Source organism: Herpailurus yagouaroundi, unplaced genomic scaffold (genome assembly GCF_014898765.1).
Source record: "Herpailurus yagouaroundi ecotype Mexico unplaced genomic scaffold, PumYag 100, whole genome shotgun sequence".
NCBI lineage: Eukaryota > Metazoa > Chordata > Mammalia > Carnivora > Felidae > Herpailurus > Herpailurus yagouaroundi.
Window position 1 is genome coordinate 18,338,148 of NW_024412391.1, and position 22,640 is coordinate 18,360,787.

Genomic DNA, 22,640 nt, shown 5'->3' on the forward strand with positions numbered 1-22,640 from the left:
TGGAAATCTCTGGCCTAAAGGAGCTTTCAAGAACCAGGGCAAGAAAGACCGTTACCTCAGCACAGCAGCTATGGTAAATGATCACAGGACAGTAAATATGATGGTGCTGCCAACTCTGGAAACAACAGAGAATTACTGCAGCTCACAGGACTGAAAAGAGGCAAGAAATATGAACACGCTAGCACTTGGAAGATTTAGATAAATTGAAAATATAGAACTGTGTAATAGTGATGATTAAATGGAGAGAGAAGAAAGAGAGGAAGATGGATTGAAAAAGGTAAATGCACATGGTTCGGGGAAGGATTAAGCACCAGGCCCCACGAGATTGTTCAAATCCTACAAAAATTATTGGAAGGGGAAAGGCAAAATCATGAGAAAGGGGATGCATTAACTAAAGGAAACAAAAGAAAATTTAAGTAGTAATATGGAGAAGAAGGTAAATCAAAGGGAAACAGGCAATTGCTGTCTTTTCCCAGTTATAATTCACATTTTGAGGAACCCTGCTATCTACCCAGATAGCAAATGTCTTGACCTCAAGAAGAGTCAGGCTTGCCCCCAGTGCCCTCCCCAGCAGAGGAACAGGAATTAATCTTTTAAAAATGACAGAGTACGTACATCCTGAATCTTAAATAGATGAGCTAAGACCCACCCACAGTCTCCGAATGGTAATTTTTTTCAATCCTCTCACAAAGGAGGTTTCAAGTGTTCTTCTCAAAAACGCCCAGATCAAACAAATCGGAAACTGGTACAGAATGCCTCTGCCAGCGCTCTGACATATTCTACGTCTTTTGATCACATTGCTGCAGTCCCCAAGTCTCTCCATTGGAAACCGGTGAAATGCTATATCCATTTCAAAGAGCTTTTGCTTTTCTCCAAGGTCCTTAATGCCAAGCTGGAGTCCCGCTCTAATTTGCTATTTGCCTTATGCTCCCAGTCCCATGCGCGAGATCACAGTCAATGGGTTTATTGGTTTGCCCTGGCTTCACTTAGGGACTGCGGCCCCACAGCTCTCTGTTGGTGTGCATCTCAGTGGCAGCATCGTCTGCTTTAGGGTCCAGAGGGACCAGTCATCTTGCTTTCAAAAATCTCAACTGAAGGGAATAGGTTGAGAACCGCTTTTAATCGTGTCTAAATGGCAAAGCACCCTGGGGCCCTGTACAACAAATGGAGTTATTAGCACCCGAAACTGCCCTGCCTCTGAGAAAACGCCCTTAGGAATCCCAGGGCATCACTAACGGGCCTACCTGCAGCTTGTCAACCATGAGTGCCTACAGAAGAGACCCCGTGGGGTCGGGCCTGGGAAACAAACACCCCCAAAAAAAGGCAGCAAGGACACTGGGAGATTAGGCAGATTACAGCTTTAACAAAACTGATCCTCTGGTGCCCACGACTAAATATTTAGAGGCCTGCTGTGAAAGAACATTTATGTGGTAAATTCCATAGGGAGGAGGCTGAAAGATAAGGTGATAGAATCAAATACAAACTGAAAGCATAGGTTTGTGAGGTCAGGGGAAAGGCTCCACCTTCAGGTTTCCACACTTCCCAGAGGCCCAAGCTGAAGGTGTGTGTGTGTGTGTGTGTGTGTGTGTGTGTGTGTGTGTACACGCATGTGTGAAAGAGGGAGAGAGAGACTCTATAGACAGGAGTTTGAGGAAAAAAGCCTTGCAACTAAAAGCAAACTTTCTACACTTAACACCTGGGCGTTGGGTAAATCACGTACCTTTTTCGAGGTAAATTCCAGCTCTGTATCTTTGTCCACCACAACAGCACTACGCAGGCCAAACCAACTTTAAGGGGGGAAAAGTCAGCCCCTTCATCAGATGCCAGAGGGGTATCTTTTGTCATTAACACTCCAAGTGTAACACAAAGCCATGGCAGCCCTGGGCACCAGGAGCATTATATTTTCCAATGTCGGATCAAAGTCAAATGCTCTCTAGAAGTCCTGGGATTACACAGTGTGTTGTCTCCTCTAAGGCAGTAGCTCAGAAAAGCCACAGTCTTCCTCCAACACTTAGCACTTGTCTCTCTGCAGCAAACAACTGCATAAAACAAACTCCAGTATACCTTTATAGAGAAACCCTGATACGTGTTTAGGTACTCAGGAACACCACACATCGGTGTCCAAAATGGCCCTCAGCCTGAAGGAGTTAAGATCGCAAAGAGTTGACACTGGATTCACCCTAAATAATCCAGAAGCATCAATGCCACAGCAGTAGAATCAACAGCATCAGGCATCTATCTAACTGTAATCTTTGAGGAAAATATTACACATCCTTGCTTTTAACTCTCCTGACAAACTTTCCAGCAAAAAATTCAGTTTTAACCAAACTCTGGGAGTAATGGCTACCCATGAATTCCTGGATATTACTGGAAAGCAGCTGCCTAGGATGAAAACAGGTCCTTTGATCATCCTGTTTTGTCCAGAGCCCTTCCTCTGGCTGCATTACAAAGTAACCCAAAAAAGGGGAGTGGAGTATACGGCTAGCCTTGGGCAAAACCTCCTTGCCTTCATGTATAATTTAAGAGAAATGAACTTGTCTCTGTGTTCAAAAAAGGAAAATCCCATTTGCCCTACTATCCCCACAATGTATAGATGTCTTGGAAGATCTATATTAAGTCAATGACAGGTTTTTAGAGTTGTTAGGGTTTGGGGAAGATAACCATTAAAAGAATCTCCCCTTCCTAACCTGAAGGGCAAGCCCCATTGGGTCGTCATCTGGGAGCTTGTAGGGAGGCCTAGCCCGCAGCAGGAGACACTGCCCGCCATCTGCCTGCCCTTGAGGAAGGTCATGCTAACACTTTCGCTTCCCTGTTCACCTACTCCTCCAGTTCCTTAACCTGCACCTTCTCCCACTCTGCTCTAATACCATACAACAGGCTCCAAAACCATAAACTGTAAGATTATCTTTTTCTCCATTTCAAAGTCAATCATCTTCAGAAAGTTTCCCCCAGATGAGGCAGAAGGCAATCTAAGTGTCTCATCTGAGGCCCTCCGCAGTCCATCCGTCGTCTCCGGACAATCCTCAAGCGTGCCGCATTTCTGCAACTACAAGACCATTTCAATTCCCCAAACATACCAACATTTTCACTGGAGATTCTAATCAGCCCTGTTCTAACTAGGACAGCCATATATTCTTGTGCACAAGGGCACTGGCCAAGGAGACAGAGGCTGAATGGGAGCTGAAATTCAACCGCCATTCTGCTTGCCAAGCCATGTGCCCTGACAAGGGGTGCCCTGGAAGAAGGGGGCACCCCTCTCTAGTTTGCACAAGGGCACCATATGGGTTAACAGAGGTCCCAGCCCCAACATCTATGCCTTGAGTATTTGACTGGACTCCCCTTGTAGCTACAAGAACAGATGGTATACAGTAAAGAATATTAAAAACCAAAGACTCCAAGCAGATGCCTGCTCTCCCAGTCATTACATACATGAAGTTATGGATTCACTGGGATCCCCGGGTGATTTACATTCCGATACCCACATTGTAAATCTCTGATAACTTTAAAGTAAGCACAGATCTGGGGAATTCTTTTAGTAGAAAGGAAAGAACTCTGAATCCTCCTGCATAGAAATTGCTAGAACAACTTCCACAAGTTCGTAGTCAGCACTCCATTTGCCCCCAGGGCCATGGTCAACTGGGACTTAGCAAAAGAAACACCACAACTCCTTCCTACAGATGAGTTTTCATCTAGCATGATCTTCCCTTATAAATGCAAATTACTTTCATGTTTTGTAAATGCAAGCCACCAACGCAAGAGTACTCAAATCCAAACATGCCATTGCCTAGTTTAAAATTCTTCACACAAAAATCTAAAAGTATGGCACACGTTTTCAGCATGTGGCCCCTGCCTAACTCCCAAACCCATTTCTTACTACTCCCTAGCATTAACTACCCTCTATTCCAGTCATACAAAATACCCCATAGTCTCTGAGTATCCTGAGATGCTGACAGGACAAGTGTGATCTGGCCCTGCCTACACTTTGTACCACAGGCATCGTACCCCTCATGCACTATCCACAGTGCCTATTATTCCCTCTTCCCAAACTCACCCAACTCTTGTCATTACTGCCATTTCTGTCAGGAACTATCTTCTCCCCACATTTTACCTAGCTCAGTCCTAGTCACCCTTGAGGCTTTACACTTTACACATCACTTCCTCCAGGAAGCCTTCCCAGATTGGACATTCTTATAAATTCCAAACTTTTCTTTCATAGCATTTCACATAAATGGAATTACTTGTGTATCTCCCCTACTAGGTTTTAAATTAAAGTTCCATGAGGGTGATTCCATGAAAGTTTTTTCCCTGCTGCATTCCCATAGCATCTGCTACAAAGCAGATACCTGGTAAATACTTATCAATGGCATTCATTTGAATTTCTCAATCCATGCTGTCCATTCTAAGAAGCCACTACCAACAGGTGGCTACTGAGCTCTAGAAATACACTAAAACAAACTGAAATGTGTTCCAAGTATAAAACTATACCCCAGATTTCAAAGACTTACTAAATATCAAATTAAGTAAAACCTCTCATTAACTTTTTCCATTCATTAAGTGTTGAAATAATACTGTTTTGGATATATCAGGTAAAATAAAATGCATTAAAATTAATGGTTTTAATATAGCTACCAGATAATCTTAAATAACAAATATAGTTCATTTGTGTGGCTTGCATTATAGATCTAGGGAGCAGTCGGTGTTGGTCTAGAGTGCCCTTTCTTCCATCCACTAACTTCTCATCCGTGAACACTCAAGAGAGGAACCCTAGTTGCTCCTGGGGAGACTCCCGAATGCCCACTGTAACTGGGTTCTTCACGGCACCCTCCGCCAATGTACTCAGAGTGCATTATGTTAACTTATTTCTTACGTGACTGCCTCATTAAAATCTTTGAAAGGAATTTAATGAAGAAATAAGAAAAATCATTCTTCACTTCATCTAAGCCGTATATTGTAGACTCTTACAGCTAAGCCTTACTTCAAACTTCCTTAAAATGGTGTAAGATCTCTGGAGTGAACAGAAGTTAAAAATAAAATTAAACACAAAGTGAGAAATAACCTTCCTTGGTAAAGAACAAGGAATTCTATAAACAGGACTCTGCCTAAACTAGGGAATATATTCCAACAACTTCCCATTATCCAGTAGGCTAAGGGAAAAATCCATCCATTACCCCCTGAAGAGTTCCAAAGGCTCCTGGAAAAGCTAAAAATTCTCAGTAGTAGTTCCTACTCCTGAACACCTGCTATTACCTTACCTGAGCTATAACATCCCCACCCTCCTAAAACCTGCTTGAAATTCAGCTACACAGTCTATATTAACATAATGCTTTGGCCAATGAGGCAGGCACAAAAATTAACGTTCAAGAATTTCAAAGTTGTGGTTGCCGTGGGAACCTTAATTCCAACTGCATGGCACAGATGCGAATCGTGGAGTACTCCCAATACTGATAAAACTGGAGATGTCTATTTACTCTGTGCAATGAGGCACAGCTACAGTTACTGAGAGAACCTTATTTTGGCATTTCTAGACTTTCATGCATTTAAATTCTCAACCTTACCACAATACCATTTGCCGCATTAAATTGCCTCCTCTGTGGGGGACTAAAAGAGAGAACGAACTGATTGGCCAGACATTCAAAGAACCCCTCCTGTATGTGTTTCTTATGCACAATCAGATTCAAAAGACAATCACGATATTTTTATTTTACTCTTATGGGCTGTCTGTAAACTCTCATGCAAATGAAAACAGGGCATGAATTTAAACTTGTAAATGCACCAAGACATGTATCCGTGCAAAACATCAGAAAAGCAAATTTCTCCTCTTTAGAACTACAAAAGGGATAAATTAAAGCACAGAGCACTAACGTAAACCATGCTGTGTTTAATTTCCGAAAACTGTCCAAACACCTGCCTGTGGCACCAGCTCTCACAATGGACCCAGTTCTATAACCAGTTACACACTGTAGTTTCACGAGAAGGCAAAAATAAAAGTTGGAAAGTGGTCTGTAAAAACAAGGTATCACCAAACAAGTAATTCAACAAAAACTTCAGTCTGTATCTCCAACTTCTCACCACTCGTAACAATGGAAAGAAAATGAGCAGAAAATTTACAGCAAAACTGCCTGCAGACTACCAACTCAATAGTTTTCTTCCTAAGTATTTCTCAAAATTGATATACCCCAATCATACACATTGGTTAGGGAAGCACCTTTGCTGCCAAAAGATCCAACAAATAGCACAAAACAGTGTAACTAATAATTTCAGTTACCACTTGCAACAGACGAAGCAGGTGACCCCAGAGAATACATACGCCAAGATTCATTTCTTCCCTGAACAAAAACATACAGAACTTTCAAATCAAAATGACCAGTAGAAACAGGCCTTACATTCATGCACATGAGATACGGACCTTCTCCTCTCCTTATTCTCAAAGAAAATCTTGTTAACAAAACTTACTGCCACCTCATGTATCCTGGCCCTAACCCCTCTCAAGCCCCTTAGAGCAGAATGCCAGCAATGCCCACCCAAAACAAAGCAGATCAGTGAATGTGGTTCAGAAGAAACTGACACCTGCCCAGCCAGGCTGCAGATACTAGGAAATAATACTTTGGAGAATTAAAATATCGTCTGTGAGCATTCTCACACATATGTACCATATTTAAGTATTCTCCAGCTCCTTCCTTTTGATTTTTGAAAAGAGGCTCCAGGGGCGCCTGGGTGGCGCAGTCGGTTGGGCGTCCGACTTCAACCAGGTCACGATCTCACGGTCCATGAGTTCGAGCCCCGCGTCGGGCTCTGGGCTGATGGCTCAGAGCCTGGAGCCTGTTTCTGATTCTGTGTCTCCCTCTCTCTCTGCCCCTCCCCCGTTCATGTTCTGTCTCTCTCTGTCCCCAAAAAAATAAATAAACGTTGAAAAAAAAAAAAAACTAAAAAAAAAAAAAATACAGACAAAATTTAAAAAAAAAAAAAAGAAAAGAGGCTCCACTCCTTCCCCATTCTCACCTGTGTATTTTCCCCTTCTAGCCTCGGTGGTCGAATGCTGGACAGGTGGATGGTCTTGTAGTCACCAGAGTTCAGCTTCACAACAATGGCATCTGCATTCAGCACCTGCATCACCTGTGGGCAAGAAGCAAAAATGCTCAGACCTGCTCAGATGGCCCACCTCATAGCACACATGCTAAGGAGAAAGACCCACCACAGTCACAAGGAGAAAAGTCAGATCAATAGCCATTTGGGGCATTTCAATATCATTCTTCATGGTACAACAATGTTGGAGAGAACAATGCTATAATTATCAGTCCCCAAAGACCTTATTATGATTTCTCTATGAGGCAAAATCTGTATCATTCACAAAGACGGGAAGTTAACTGACCAAGACGTGTAGTTAACTACAAAGCTTACAAACTGGAAATCTCGTCTCTACATGTTATTCATGATTTTCCTTGAAACAGATTCTAAAATCAAAATTCCTTACTCAGTGTGAATCTAGGAAACGAAGCAAGGGCTGGATAGAAGATATCAGCACTAGGTAGGAACCAAAACAGGATGCCCCAAAAGAGCAGAAAAATCAAAGGCAAGTGAAGGGCAAAAAGAATTGTCATCACAGCATGGTAAAGGAGAGGCTCAGCTGTTAATCTCAGGGCAGAAACATTAAATTGCTAATATATTACTTCAACTACTCTAAAAGCCAACTTTTCAGAGCACTACTATGGGCAACTTTGTTTTAGACCCCAGTATCAGAAACACTGGAGCCCACTCTCAGCTAAAAAAGATTAACTTCCACTCTTGGGTAACTTCCAAAGATATCTATTCAAAGTGCAAAAGCACAAATATTCCTCTGAGGAGATTAGAACATTCCACCAAAGTGTACAGAATAAAATCGCACTGAAACTGGCCTAGGATCACATCAGGGTTACAACTAGAACCCGTAATTCAGCTAGTGGTCTACAATTCACCTGATTATATTCAGAGCCTGTTGTTACAAGGCTATTCAGGGTTTTTTGGGGGTTTTTATTTTGTTTGTTTGTTTGTTTTTTAAACCAGTAATACTTTTTTACAAGGTAGCTATTGACTACATATCACTGTCACCATCCACTTTGTCTGCAGAATCAAAACCAACTCTTCCAGGCTTCAATCAGGCCCCATCAGGAGCCAACAGGCAGCTGAACAAACTACAGGGTCAGGTGCCACAGTGAGGGCAGACTCGCAAAATTTCCCTCCTCTTTCAAGCAAGAAACAAAAGGAGCTAGACTCGCCTTTGCTATGGTGGATATCACACTGATAAGTATCCTAAAAGAGCCCTCACTATTCTCTAGAAGGCTTCATATCTTTTAAAACAGAATACACCCATTCACTTTCAGACTCCTGCCCCCCACCCCCAAAAAATGGCTGTTCCAAAGAACCAACCAACCACATACCAGAAAGAAAAGACTGATTTAACGAACAATCTGAACCAAGTGAGAAATTATACATGACAGGAAATAGCAGGAAAAAAGCACCATCAGACAGAATGAATGAAAAAAGAAAGATGACAGTTGGAATCAAGCTGTAGTCCATGGAAGGCTGACTATGACTGGCAGATCGGAGGGCATCCCCAGGTTCTACCATAAGTAATGAGCAGCAAGTGTAGGGAAAAACAGGCCAGTGATCAGAGAGTAATGAAAGGTCTGAGAACCAACAGTGTAGATTAGGAGAGAGGGTATTTTTAATTTTCAAGTACATAAGATTAACTTGCAAACCTCAATGTAGGTTAGTTAGTTAGTTAGTAGGTTAGTTAGACTAGAAAAGCTAGTCTAAAATTGCCACAGCCATTCTGCTTTAACCTTTCTGATAGATCTGAGAATAGCAAAGGCTAAACACTAAAACCCAGACAGCCAGAACCCAAAACTCACCTGGCCAGAAAAAATTAGTCAAGTCCCCAGGCAATCAAAAGCATGAGCTGTGGTGGGTGACATGAGGACCACAAGGTCAGGGCTGGTTACCTGCGTATGGGTGGTACCAACGTCTATAGGACCCTCCAAATCAAAGAGCCCCTTACACCAGCCCAATCATGTAGGACTTAGAAAACAGCCCAGAAGGTACAACCAAAAATACAGATTCACTAACAGAAAGAAAAAACACACCTTCCCATTGCCATCTAGACATTAATGCCAAGCAAAAATGCCCATCACAATGGAATCTTCCTCCCACTCCCTAAAGGCACCAGTAGCAGCTTGGACAACTGCACAAAAGAGACAGACCACAGCTAATGATTTCTCTATTCTTCAAAATCCCACATTTGGGTAAAAGGAGAAGTATCATAAAATGGATGATAAAACATTCATGGGCCAAAGAATCCAAGATACATGCTATTCTGCTATCCTACCTTCAAACCAAAGAGAAGAAAAATTCCATAAAGCCACACCAAGCAAAGTAGCTAGTATAGCAAATCAACACTGCTCCTCCCTCAAAAGTACAGGACCACCATCTCCAATGCACACCTCACAGTATTTGCTAAATCTCAATGATGGACAGAGCTACACATTCCTCTCCCACCAAAACTCTTATTAAATTATCAAGTGCCAAAAACATAGGGAAATTCCCATAATCAAGATGTGAGAAATATCTAGACATTCCCCACCCCCTAGTTGTGCTCAGAGAGGAATAAAACCAGGAAAAGCATCGTAGTGCTCACATCTTCACCCCGATTATAAACGTGAAGATCTAAGCGTACCCCTGTGATAAGTTACTGGCATTCGTCACCCCTTATAATGTTTAGCAGCAGCGGCAGCAAATGGATTCTTAGAGCTGTAAATTTCAGGCCTCGGCAACAGCCTCTCTGCTCGGCATCTCCCTGATTAGAAACCTCCTCTTCAGGAACTGCACGCTCTGATGCTGGCAACTGAACGAGGCCCGGCTTTTGGATGAAGAGGTGTGTGGTGAGTGCATGTGTGTGTGTGCCCATGTGTGTATAAGTGAGGCTTACGACTTTTTATTCCTCTTTAAATTGTGTCATTACTGTCCAGAGAACAAGCAGCTCCTGAGCAGAGACATGGAAGAAGCAATAAAATAGTGGTTATAGTCACGTACTGTGCAATAAGTAAAATGCAGAGTGGATTACTGTTCAAAGCCTACTCATCAGCACCGTTGCAGACCGCATTTATAACCGTGATATATCTTGCAGTGCTTTTCACCTGGATAAGTCCATGTATGTCTACATCGCTCACTCTCTCCACAAGCCAATAGATCCTTACTCAGCCCACCCCTATACACACCTACCATACCACACACTCCAGGAGATAACCTAAGGGACAGGTGCAGAAGTCTGCACAAAGTCACTAGCTGGACTCGAAACACTAGACCTAAACCCAGTGTCTCCATTTCTTGAAGTCCCAACTGTAAAAGGAAAAAATGAGTGGCTTAATGATGATGAGTGTAGGCTAAGGGCTGCCACAAGTCAAGACAACTGCAGAGTTCTGTCAGGGGCAAGCGACATCCATTCCCATCTCTGGCCTGCTGCCACACTCCCCATCTGCAGAGCCTGTCCACCGTGCTCACTGGGAGGCCAAGAAACTACTGTTCAGCTTCGTAAACCCCTGCAGCATATATAAAATGAGCAAAAAGAGCCAACAGTTTCCTGAGCTTCAGAGATCCTCAGAATAGCTCCCCAAACGCAACTACCAATACTCCCAAAGCTGCCTAAATTATCAGTGCTGGACAAAAATAAAAGGACCATCGGCGTACACTGGGGCTTCTATGGATGCCACCAAGGAACGGCTTTGACGGGGCCACTGAGAATGGGACACCAAATCTGAAATCATGACACTGGGCTGCTTCTCCTACTCCCTACGGCTGTATGCTAGGTCTCATCTCCCCAAAGCTAATCATGGAAACACAACTGAAGCAGCACCGGAAGCAACTAAAAGGAAGCGACTAAAAGTACGCCACAACTGTTACAGCAGTGGCCTGGAGCTGTTCCCCAGAAGGGTACAGCTGCCAGCCTGTACCCTTGACAAAATACTAAGCATGACAATGTCTTGATACAAATAATTCCAGGCACCTGAGCATGAGCAAGCAGACTAGTCAATAGCAAATACTTAAAAGGAAACCAGGCATCAGACAGATTCCAATAGATGGGGCACTCTTCAACATGTCCGCCCAGCACTTCTCAAAACTGTCACGGTCATCAAAAGCAAAAGAAGTCCAGGGCACCTGGGTGGCTCAGTTAGTTAAGCATCAGACTTGGGCTCAGGTCATGATCTCACAATTTGGGAGTTTGAGCCCCACGTCGGGCTCTGTGCTTTCAGCACAGAAGCCTGCTTGAAGCTCTCTGCCCCTCCCTCGCTTGCTCTCTCTCTCTCTCTCAAAAATAAATAAACATTAAAAAAAAAAAAAAAAAGGAAGGGAAGTCCGAGGGACTGCCACATCCAAAAGGAGCCTAACAAAACATGACAACTAAATTGAGTGTGCCATGGTAGAGGAGATTCTGGAAGAGAAAAATAGAGATTAGAGAAAAACTAAAGAAATCCGACTAAAGTATGGACCTCAGTTGATAATAACATACCAATACCGGTATGCTAATGATAATAGCTGCACCATACTCCTGTCAGGGAGCAGAGCAAACTGGGATGAGGGCAGAGGTAATGTGGGAACTCTGCCCCATCTGTTCAATTTTTCTGTGAATCTAAAACTTGTTTTAAAAAATAAAATTTTTTATTTTATTGAATTGAAAAGGCCAGGTAAGTGTTTTTTACAAATCTTTTCTAATTCAATTTTTATTTTCTTATCAGCAAATCAGTTTACTAATGCAAGCTACAAACCAAGTCTTGATCTCTTTTTGGTGCAGAGGTCACCTTCCAAACCAAACCATCCCCAGAACTTCCTCTTCACCTGAAAGCCCTATGGCCGAAGCCCAGGAAATTCTCATCACATTACCAAATGCAAACATAACAGAAGAGTCTAAATAATGCCAAAAATATTAAAAGGTGTCTTGGCTTAAAAACCATCTCCGAGAGACATGATAGTGAACTCCATTCAGAGCTAGGACTAGAAGCACAGCAAAAAGCTATCGGGGCCACACCAAGTAAGTCCTAGAGTCCACTGTGTGCATCCATGCATAGCTTCAACCTGACCTCCAAAACTGCACATGGCCACAAGTCCAGACAGTTAACTACTTAGAGTAATCTCCCAGATGGAGCCCTAGAGGGCAAGCTCCTTGAAAGCAGGAACCACTTCTCATTCTTCTGCTTCTTCCCAAAGCAGAAGGGCTCTAACCAATCACTTGGTAAGAGAACTGAGCAAGAGTCCTCTAACCAGGCAGGGCAGTGAGAAGACTCCACCTCCTGAAGACATGCTGTCACTCCCCAGCCCTGCCACCACCCTGAGTGTTATTCAGGTCTATAAAATCAGCAAGGCCCAAGAATCCAGCAGCAGGGACAGGGAAGCCAAGCCACGTGCTCAGGGGACCATATGGCTACAAACAGCACAGATCAGCTAAAACGCCACAGGGAAGGCAGGCAGGAAACTGGCAAGCCACGACAGGCACAAAAGTCTCAAGCAGGCTCAGCTAATCGCTGTGAAGTGAACATGCTTCTCTGCTAACCTGGAGAGACAAGGAGAGCCCTCGCTTGCATTTCCTTCCCTAAAAAGTGACACAGTTTAAGCAGAGGATGGAACACATTCTTTCAGTAGACACCATGTATCAAGACAATACTTCGTTGAGTTTCAAGTTTCTCAGAAGTGAGACTCTTGGCCAGCACATCTCATCTACAGCATCAGTTCCCAAAATCACCTACAGGACCTGAGAGGCACCCAGTTCAAGAGTTCAGGTTACCTTTTGCAGGCTTTTCAGGCTATTTAGCTGCTCCGTATACAATTAACTTCTAGGGGACAGGGCAAGCGACTGCGAAAGAGAGGACCATGATTTGTTCAGGCCTTACAGTCACATGAGCCTCAGAGAAATATCCTTTAGCAAAAACTTGTAGGACGGTCAGAGTGTTTGTGAAGTCCCAGGGCACCTTAGGACACCTCTAGGTTCTCTTGAAAAAGTAGCACAGTATTAACAGACATTTTAAATCAGGTATATGACTACAAAACCACTGGATTCTAGGTTATGAAAAGAATTGCAAATCACTTTTTTTCCTACTGGCTATAAGGTAGTATCCCGTGCTCTACAACAGAGGATGGCAAACTATGGCCCAAGGGCCATCTAGCCCACTGCCTGCTGTTGAACATAAAGTTTTATTAGAACATAGCCAGGCCCATTCACTCACATACTACTGTCTCTAGCCTCTTTTCTCGCTATGGTAGCAAAGTCGCATAGTTTCAACAGAGACTACGTGGCCCACCAAATGTAAAATATTTACTATATGGTCCTTTAAGAAAAAATTGGTCAACCTATGTTCTACAACATATTAGAAAATGAACACACATAGGGCAATACATGGTTAACATTCCTAGAAAACTATTTGGCAAATATGCTGCAAAACATTCTTATGGAAATAATTGCCATTTACATAGAGATTTATTCCATTTTCTAAATAATGGAAAAATTATACACTATATGAATATCGACCTATTGGGGACTGGTTACATAAATTATGCAGGCTCACAATGGAACATTATGAACAAACTAAAGCAAGCTCAAACATTTACTTTGGCGCCCTCCCTAAATACCTTTAAACAAAAATAAAGGGATTTTGTTGTTGTTGTTGGCCCTAAGTCCAATAGGACAAATATAATGGGAGAAAAGAATATGGCAACAAAACACTGGAAGCTAGAAAGCAGATGGATGAGTGGTAACAGACTTCACAGATTCACAAAAGCTAAATCCTGAGCCAGTGATAAGAAAACATAATAGCCAACCTGATTTATACTGCAGACTTCCCCCACCCACCAAGACAAAGAAACTGTCAAATCAGGAATCTCAAGTAGAGATGAAAATGGGACCAAAACCTAGACTTGGTTTATGTAAGAAGCACCTGGATTTTAAGATATATACCATAAATCCCATATATAGGTTCACTAATTTTAGCCCAGTGTTTGAGACCTCATTCTTAAATAAGAAAGATAACCAAAGATCACCAGGCATCTAAGGAAAGCCTCTAATATGAAAAATAAGAGACCAAAATAACCGAAGAGAATTAAAAATAACATGGAAAATATAGACTATGCAAGGAAAATTTTCAAAAAATTATAATTAATTCCTCAGAAAGTTAATAGAAGATATTTTATCTCTGGAAGAAGTGATATTACTATTAAAAAATAACAAGATAGACACATAAATCAACAGAATGGAATAAAGAGCCCCAAAATAAATTCATGCTTATGTGATCAATTAATCTACAACAAAGGAAAAAAGAACATACAATAAAGATGGTCTCTTCAGTAAACAGTGTTGGAAAAACTGGTCAGCTACATGCAAAAAGAATGAAACTAAACCACTTCCTTACACTACACACAAAAATAAACTCAAAATAGATTAAAGACCTAAATGGAAGACCTGAAACCATAAAAGTCTAAAACACACACACACACACACACACACACACACACACACACACACAGTAATCTCTTGGACATCAACCTTAGCAGTATTTTTCTCTGGATCTGTCTCCTCAGGCATTGGAAACAAAAGCAAAACAAACTATTGGGACTACATCAAGTTAAAAAGCTTTTTACATAGCAAAGGAAATCATCAAGAAAATGGAAAGGCAAAGTACCAAACAAGAGAAGGTATTTGCAAATAAAATATCTGATAAGGGATTAATATCCAAAATATATAAAGAACTCCATAGAATTCAACACCAAAAAATAATACAATTTAAAAATGGGCAGAGGGGCGCCTGGGTGGCGCAGTCGGTTGGGCGTCCGACTTCAGCCAGGTCACGATCTCACGGTCCGTGAGTTCGAGCCCCGCGTCGGGCTCTGGGCTGATGGCTCAGAGCCTGGAGCCTGTTTCCGATTCTGTGTCTCCCTCTCTCTCTGCCCCTCCCCCGTTCATGCTCTGTCTCTGTCTGTCCCATAAATAAAAACGTTGGAAAAAAAAAAAAAAAAATTAAAAATGGGCAGAGGACTCGAACAACATTTCTCCAAAGAAGACATACAGATGGCCAACAGACACATGAAAAGATGCCCAACATCACTCATCACCAGGAAAATGCCAATCAGAACTACAATGAGATATTACCTCACACCTGTCAGAATGGCTAGTATCAAAAGACAAGGGGGGGTGGGGCGCCTGGATGGCTCAGTCGGTTGAGCGTCCGACTTCAGCTCAGGTCATGATCTCACGGTCTGTGAGTTCCGCTCTGTGCTGACAGCTCAGAGCCTGGAGCCTGCTTCGGATTCTGTCTCCCTCTCTCTCTGCCCCTCCCCCGCTCATGCTCTGTCTGTCTGTCTCTCTCTCTCTCTCTCTCTCTTTCTCTGTCACAAATAAGTAAACATTAAAAAAAAAAAAAGGCAAGAAATAACAAATGTTGGAGAGGATGCAGAGGAAAGGGAACCCTCGTGCATTAGTGGTGGGAATGTAAATTGGTGCCGCCACAGTGGAAAACAGTATGGCGGGTCCTCAAAAAAAAAAATCAAAACTAGAAATACCATACAACCCAGTAATTCCATGTCTGGCTATTTACTCAAAGAAAATAAAAACACTAATTTGAAAAGATATATGCGCTCCTGCTTATTGCAGCTTTATAACAGCCAAGATATAGAAGCAACCTAAGTGCCCACTGATAGATGAATGGATAAAGATGTGAGAGAAATATATATATATATATATATATATATATACATACACACACACATATATATATGTATACATATATATATATATATACACACTATATATATGATGTGGAATATTACTACACCATAAAAAGGAGTGAAATCTGGCCATTCACAACAACATGAATGGATCTAGAGGGTATCACGCTAAATGAAACAGTTAGAAAAATACAAGTACAATATGATTTCGCTTTTTAGATTGAATCTAAAAAGACAAACAAACAAACAAAAAAAACCACAAGTGAACAAGCAAACAATCAAGACAGAAACAGACTCATAAATACAGAGAACAAGTTGGTGGTTGCCAGAGGGTAATGTAAGGGAAAGTAAGGGAAATGGTAAAGGCAAAATAGGTGAAAAGGATTAAGAGGTACAAACTTGAGGTTATAAAAGAAATAAATAATGAGTATAGAAAGTACAGCATAGGAAATATAGTCAATAATGTTGTAATAACTTCATATGATGATGGATGGTAACTACTCTTATCACAGTAAGCACTGATGTATACAACTATTGAATCACTATGTTATATACCTGAAACTAATATAATACTGTATGCCAACTACATTTCAATAAAAATGAGAGCCATTCAGAGAAGCAAGACCAGAAAGGTCTTAAAATACAGTATCATAAAGAAAACATTTGGTAGCAGGGCTAAAAGGTAAATACGAAGAAATTAGGAAGAAGAAAAGACAAAGATGAAAACAGGAGGCAAAAATTAGACGACCAGTCAACAAAGTCAAAAATCCAAACAGGAGTACTAGAAAATAGCAGAGAAGCTAGTTGGAAATCAACAACAAAATAGTTAAAGTTCCCAGACCAGACACAAAGAGCTAAAACTAAAAAGAATACGCTCACACATGGATAAAACAGTGCACCACTGAGAAATTTCAGGATAAAAAAGCAAGTGCTAAGACCTTGCGGAAAGAAAAACCAAATCATCTGAGGAGGAGAAATCAGAATGGTTTCAGAGGCAAATGGTGAAGATATCCAAAGATGACAGCTCCAGAACAGTGAGAAGAAGAACAAAACAACTAGTCCAGATTGGTATAGGTCACAAGGTTCCTGGAAAATGTAACTGAAAAAGATAAAATTAACAGGCTGAATCAATGTCTTTAGAGAAGATTTAGGTAGAGTCTAGGGGTTGAATTAATAAGTTTATAAAAAAAACAAACTTTTAAAATTATTAAATCCAGGGCAAACAAAAAGTTCTGCAGAAAATGAAAAGTAGCCACAATATGCTATAGGACTCAGTAGTTATTAGCATTTGCAAAGTAAACATTGAACCAGCATTAGAATATAGTCCTATTGCAAGGATTAAGGAAAAATACATGCACACCCATGTGAATCCTCATCTTCCACGGTATGAAGGAAAAGGGTTGTGCCTAAAACTGAAAAATTAAGAAGGCAACATAAACATTTCATTCAAAGATATGGACTAGCCAAGAACTGAAAATGGCTGCCTCAAGAAAAAGGAAAACAGACTAGTACATTTCTTAATAAGCCACAGAGTTCTTTAAACTTTTATGCATTAAAAATAAAAGTATAAAAACTTAAAAATTATATACAAAAGAATATAGCTCAGTACTACTCAAAAGTGGTTGCCAGCCTGCAATGAGAGTAGGAGCTTGTACCAGAACATAAATCAACCACATCACTGAGAACATTGCTGATATTTTTTCTGTAGCAAGCTTTTCTTGATGAAAGAAGCAATGCCTTGATTTACATTCTGGCTCAAGCGCCTTATATCCTATCAAGGCATTACAAATAGGACTGGGAAAGATCAAGGGTCAGCACACTTTTCTGTACAGGGCCAGATATCAAATATTTTAGGCGTTGCAGATGATTCTGGTCTCTGTCACAACTACTCACCTCTGCCACTGTATTACAAAAACAGCTACAGACAACATGGAAATGGACAGACATGGCTATGTTCCAATGTATTCATGTCACTGAAATTTAAATTTCATATAATTTTCATGTGCCACAAAACATTTTTTTTTGACGTAAAATCCACCCATACTTCACAGACCATACAAAAACAAGTGGAGGGCCAGGCTTGGCCCATGGGCCATCATCTGTCAACCGCTGGGATAAACAGTATAATCAACTTAAAAAAAAAAAGTCTGTGTGATAGTAGTTTCATCTAGTATGAGTGTTTTTCCTTCTCCTTTTTATGCTTTCTATTTAAAAAAATAATAATAATGCTGAAGAATTTCTAAAACTCAATAAGTTTTGAAACCATTTACCTACCTACCTACCTACCTACCTACATTTCTCTCTCTACTCTAGAAGCAGGCCTATATCCAAATGACCTAAATTTATATTAAAGATACTTACAGGGGAATGGCTATTCCCCTTAACCCTCAGATGGTTTTTAGAGGCAATTTCCTCTACTCAACATTTTAACAAATGAAACTTCATTGTAACGAAGAAAGCCTCACTCTGTTTTAAAACAAAACATATATACATATCCTGGGATCCTAGATTAAAACAAATAAACAAACAAAAACAAAAAATAAAACAAAAAAAACAACCAGGAGAAAATGTGCCAGCTCTTCTCTAGTTACCAATAAAGCCATATTTAAGAAAAATACAAAGCTACTGACTCAATCATCTACTCTTTCAAATTTCTTTTTTCAGCAATGCATTAGTACCTTGACCACCAAAGGCCTAAAACCCTGCAAAATTTTCTGGGTTTCTCTTAAAAACTCAGTTTCTTTTTTGTTTTTTAATGTCTATTTATTTTTGAGAGACAGAGAGACAGAACACGAGCAGGGGAGGGACAGAGAGACAAGGAGACACAGAATCCAAAGCAGGCTCCAGACTCTGAGCTGTCAGCACAGAGCCTGACGTGGGGCTCGAACTCACGAACCATGAGATCATGACCTGAGCCAAAGTTGGACACTTAACCGACTGAGCCACCCAGACACCCCGCTATAAACTCAGTTTCAACTGAAGAGGGTCTAGCAGGGACAGTACAAGATACGGGGACCCTCCTAAGCCTCATCTATATCACAAATATCAGACCCTCTCAGAGTGATGATGGTGAAAAACAGAAGACATGCCTCCCTTGCTGAGTGAATGATCGCCCTTTCACCGTGTAGCTACAGTCTTAGAACAGATGACAGGAAACATAAGCAAAACCAAGTAGTTCCAATTAGGTGGAACAGCCAGCCATGTCCAAGTTTCCAAGCTAGTGCGGTCCTCACACAGAAAGGAAGCAGGAGTTCATTTTGGTCTGTACCAAGACTTGGAAGATGTATGGGGGAGTCTCCAACCAGGAACTTTTCCCTAAATAGGATAAAAGACCTAATTATGCTTAGGTCTCAAAGACCCAATTATGGTTAACCTGACAGCTGCCTGGAGACCACCTACGACAAGAAGGAAGGAAGCCACTTGAGCACTCTGTGACTTATTGCTTTGGGCATCATAAAAAAGAAAGTGAAGAAATTCAGCCAATTCCTCAGAGACTGTTAAAATTTGACCATTCTAAGAGAAACCAGACCTGGATTTTTTAGGCTGACAGTGCCACCTAGTGGTATTCCATCTTCAACTCATTTGGGACAGCCACCTCTCAGCAGATATAGATATGTTAATTAACTTCTTTTAGTTCAGGAAAACAAAGCTTAAAGCATCTCTTGCCAAAAGTAAAAATAGATTGGAAAACATGACAGCACTTTGGTAAAGTGAGGAAAACAGGTCTACCACTCATGGTACCAAAGCCAGCAATGAAGAAAACACTCAGCACTGCTGATGGACCCAAACAATCTACTGAGTAGCACTAGTTCCTGTCAAAGGAATCCATCCCAGGACACTTCAGGAGAGCTCTCTGGAAAAAAACATCACATGAGAAAAAACTCAAAACCACGAGAGTCCCAAAACAGAAAGAAGAGAAACCTGAGGTCACACACACTTTGACATGGGAACTCTAAGAGAAAGCCATTTGCTAGGTATATAGAAGCCCTACAATATGAGCGATCTTTCAAGGTGGCAATGTCCACAACTTTAACTCATGAACCCCTAATGAAGTTATGCAAATTTATGACAAGTTCTTATGGTTTCTAATTCCCCTGCAATAAACACATGCATGTACACAACCCTTACACACACAATCCACACACCACTGGCTTGCCTTAAAACAGAAATGCTTCCAGGCCTGGCTTGATGGTTCAGAGATCACTGTATTGTCACTAGCCTGACAATGTCCACTATGCATCTCAAGACGCTGAGAATGACTCACCTTGGCAACAAACTGCTTGTCCTTTTGGTCCAAATTAGCAGTAGGAGCCACATAGTCTCTCCATATTCTCAGCCTGCGTTCCTTGGCAAACCTGGCAACAAAAACAAGGATGCACATCATTCAGACAGAATAGGTCAGCAAATGGAACCCACCATCACCACGGGAGCAAAGAGTACAGCATCCTTCTCTAACTCAGAGACACGACACCCAAGGGCAAGGCCACCGGTCAAACCAGAACAGAGTATGAAAGCAACAAGAAAGTGTACCGCAACTGGCATCCAAGACATACACGCCCCTGGCTGGCTGACCGGGATCTAGCTGTGCAGCCTTTCTAAACCGGACAGTACAAGTCCACCTTGAATTAGCTCTTTAGCTTATCTAGCATCTCCTCTGTGACTAGTAAATGCCACGCACTGGAATGACAAACACAGAGCAACTGCTCTCAAGTGGGAAGAACACCCACATCCAAACAAACAAATGTATTTTTTTAAAAAGCATAGGCCTGCTCAATTTCCATTTGAATTTTAAAAAAGACTATCAGCTAACCAAATCACCTTTGTAGTACATCTGAAGAGTAAGAAAAGGGATAAAAATCCACTAGGAGTTCACTGACAAAAGTGCAAAAACTTGCTGGCTAAAATCTGTTTTATGGTACTAAAACCATCAGGCATTTTTTCAGTCAGGCTAAGAGAGGGAAATGGAATATGTGCAAAAATTTTTTAAAGCCAATGAACAGCTAGATTTACAAATAAGCTTTTTGTGTTTTGTAATGACAAGTCTTTACAAATAAACGGATACAGGTCAAAGGGAAAGGAATGATTATTTCTGATAACAGTACTGCCACTTTTTAAAAGAAGCACTAAAAGGAGAAAAAGACAAAGTAGCATGTAGTAGCTGTAAAATACATAAAATACTTTGATAGAGATTTAACAATGCAAGCAAGTCAAATACAGCATGCAAAACAGCAGGCAAGTAATCACATATTATTGAAATATGATTTGCATTCCTTAGTCTAAACCTATTTTTTAATGATGTGCCCTCTTAAAAATCCATAAAATCTACAGATGTTATAAAACATGTAGATACTACTGCCATTGTACTCACTTTCTTCAAAGAGAGGCAGGAACTTAATGCAAAAAAAAATTATCAACAAAAATTGTATTTAGAATAATGGATTTACAGGGTTTTCTGAAAACAAAAAAAAAATTCTGAGCATCACAGAATAGAGGTATTTGGAAAGCTCTATTTGTAAGAGTATTTTATCTTTTGAATTTAGCTGTAGAACGTAAAGACTAAAAAAATTTTATAGAACCATGGTGTTTTTAAATCAGATATGCCATATCTAATGGCCCAGATTAAAATCTACTTTTATAAAAAGTTACAAGTATTTCTGCTTATAGGCAAAGAAGGATATGAAAGATCCAAGGGAAGAAAATTATGGTCATACAATTCATGTTCTTGCGTACCTCTGAGCTGTGTACCTCAAAGGCCAAAAATGTAAAGTTATCCAGACCATTATAATTCTATGATTCTGAAACAAGCCATACAACACACCTTGAGAGTGAATCATTGGCATCAGTGGTTGGTGGTGTTCTGCTTAAATGCACCCTGGGAGATGGTGGCCAGGACTTTCCCCAAATATCATCTCTATTCACCTACTCTTGCTACCTGCTTCATGGTCTTCCATTTACCCTGTCAAGTGAATGAAATTCACCTACGCCCAGAAATTCTTGACCTCAATACTTGAAACAGCCACCTAATCTTTGGAATATCGACTATTATTTTCCTGGAAATAAGTTTCTTCTACATCTGCTTTAACCATGAGGCACCAAGCTGAAAACATGACAACAGTATCTCATAGTTGCATTAGCATTTTTAATTGACACGTGCTTCAATAAATGAGGGCATGAGGCTTCATAACAACACTGAACGGTCCTGTTTTAGGACCCACAGGCTCTATGTTTCCATCATACCCCTGGCTCCAGCCTGAGTGTTAGGTAGCAGCCAGTAAGTGACTGCATCATCTTCAAACGAGCCTCAAGCTATTTCATTCCAAATGCCTAAAATCCAGAATTTAAGTGAGATGCTTGGACAAAAAGTGACCCAAAAACATTAAAGCAGCAAATCTGGTGAAGAACAGTTTCTAAGTGAAAATCTAGGCCCTCAATGTATAGCAGTGAATCAGACAACTAAAGACTTATAAGTAAACCACTCCTCTGTAAGATCCTACCCTTTTGTGGAATTTCCTTAATCCATTACTGAAATGTAACAAATACTGACATAGAGATAGGGGAGAAAAGACCACTAGGTTTCTTTCCCTAAAAATCCTAAATAAGATCCCTGGGCTAGAAGGCTTCCCTAACAGACCTTACCTCTCAGCTGCCCTCAGCTTTTCTGCTCCCCGAGTATAAACTGCAATCGACCAATCCACACAGCGTGCAAAACCTTCCTTCAGGAGGAGCTCTGTGATGTTGCCATTCTGAAAAACAAGGCACATGAGAAGGCAGGCGTAAGAGAATCCATTTCTCTAGACTTCTGAAATTAACAGCCACAATTTATACTGCAGCTCACTGAAGAAGGAAGGAAGGAAGGAAGGAAGGAAGGAAGGAAGGAAGGAAGGAAGGAAGGAAGGAAGGAA

At 41.1% G+C, this 22,640-nt stretch overlaps 1 protein-coding gene across 1 annotated transcript in view; it reads right to left on the minus strand.

Annotated features, from left to right (window-relative positions):
• Positions 1 to 22,640, minus strand: part of SND1 (staphylococcal nuclease and tudor domain containing 1) — a 426,272-nt gene that overhangs the window by 356,607 nt on the left and 47,025 nt on the right. Inside the window, exons 8-10 of the mRNA XM_040472057.1 lie at positions 22,375 to 22,481; positions 20,003 to 20,093; positions 7,000 to 7,113 (exon numbers count right to left, since the gene is read on the minus strand). Coding sequence (XP_040327991.1) covers positions 7,000 to 7,113; positions 20,003 to 20,093; positions 22,375 to 22,481 — 312 coding nt within the window. The remainder of the gene's footprint in view (positions 1 to 6,999; positions 7,114 to 20,002; positions 20,094 to 22,374; positions 22,482 to 22,640) is intronic.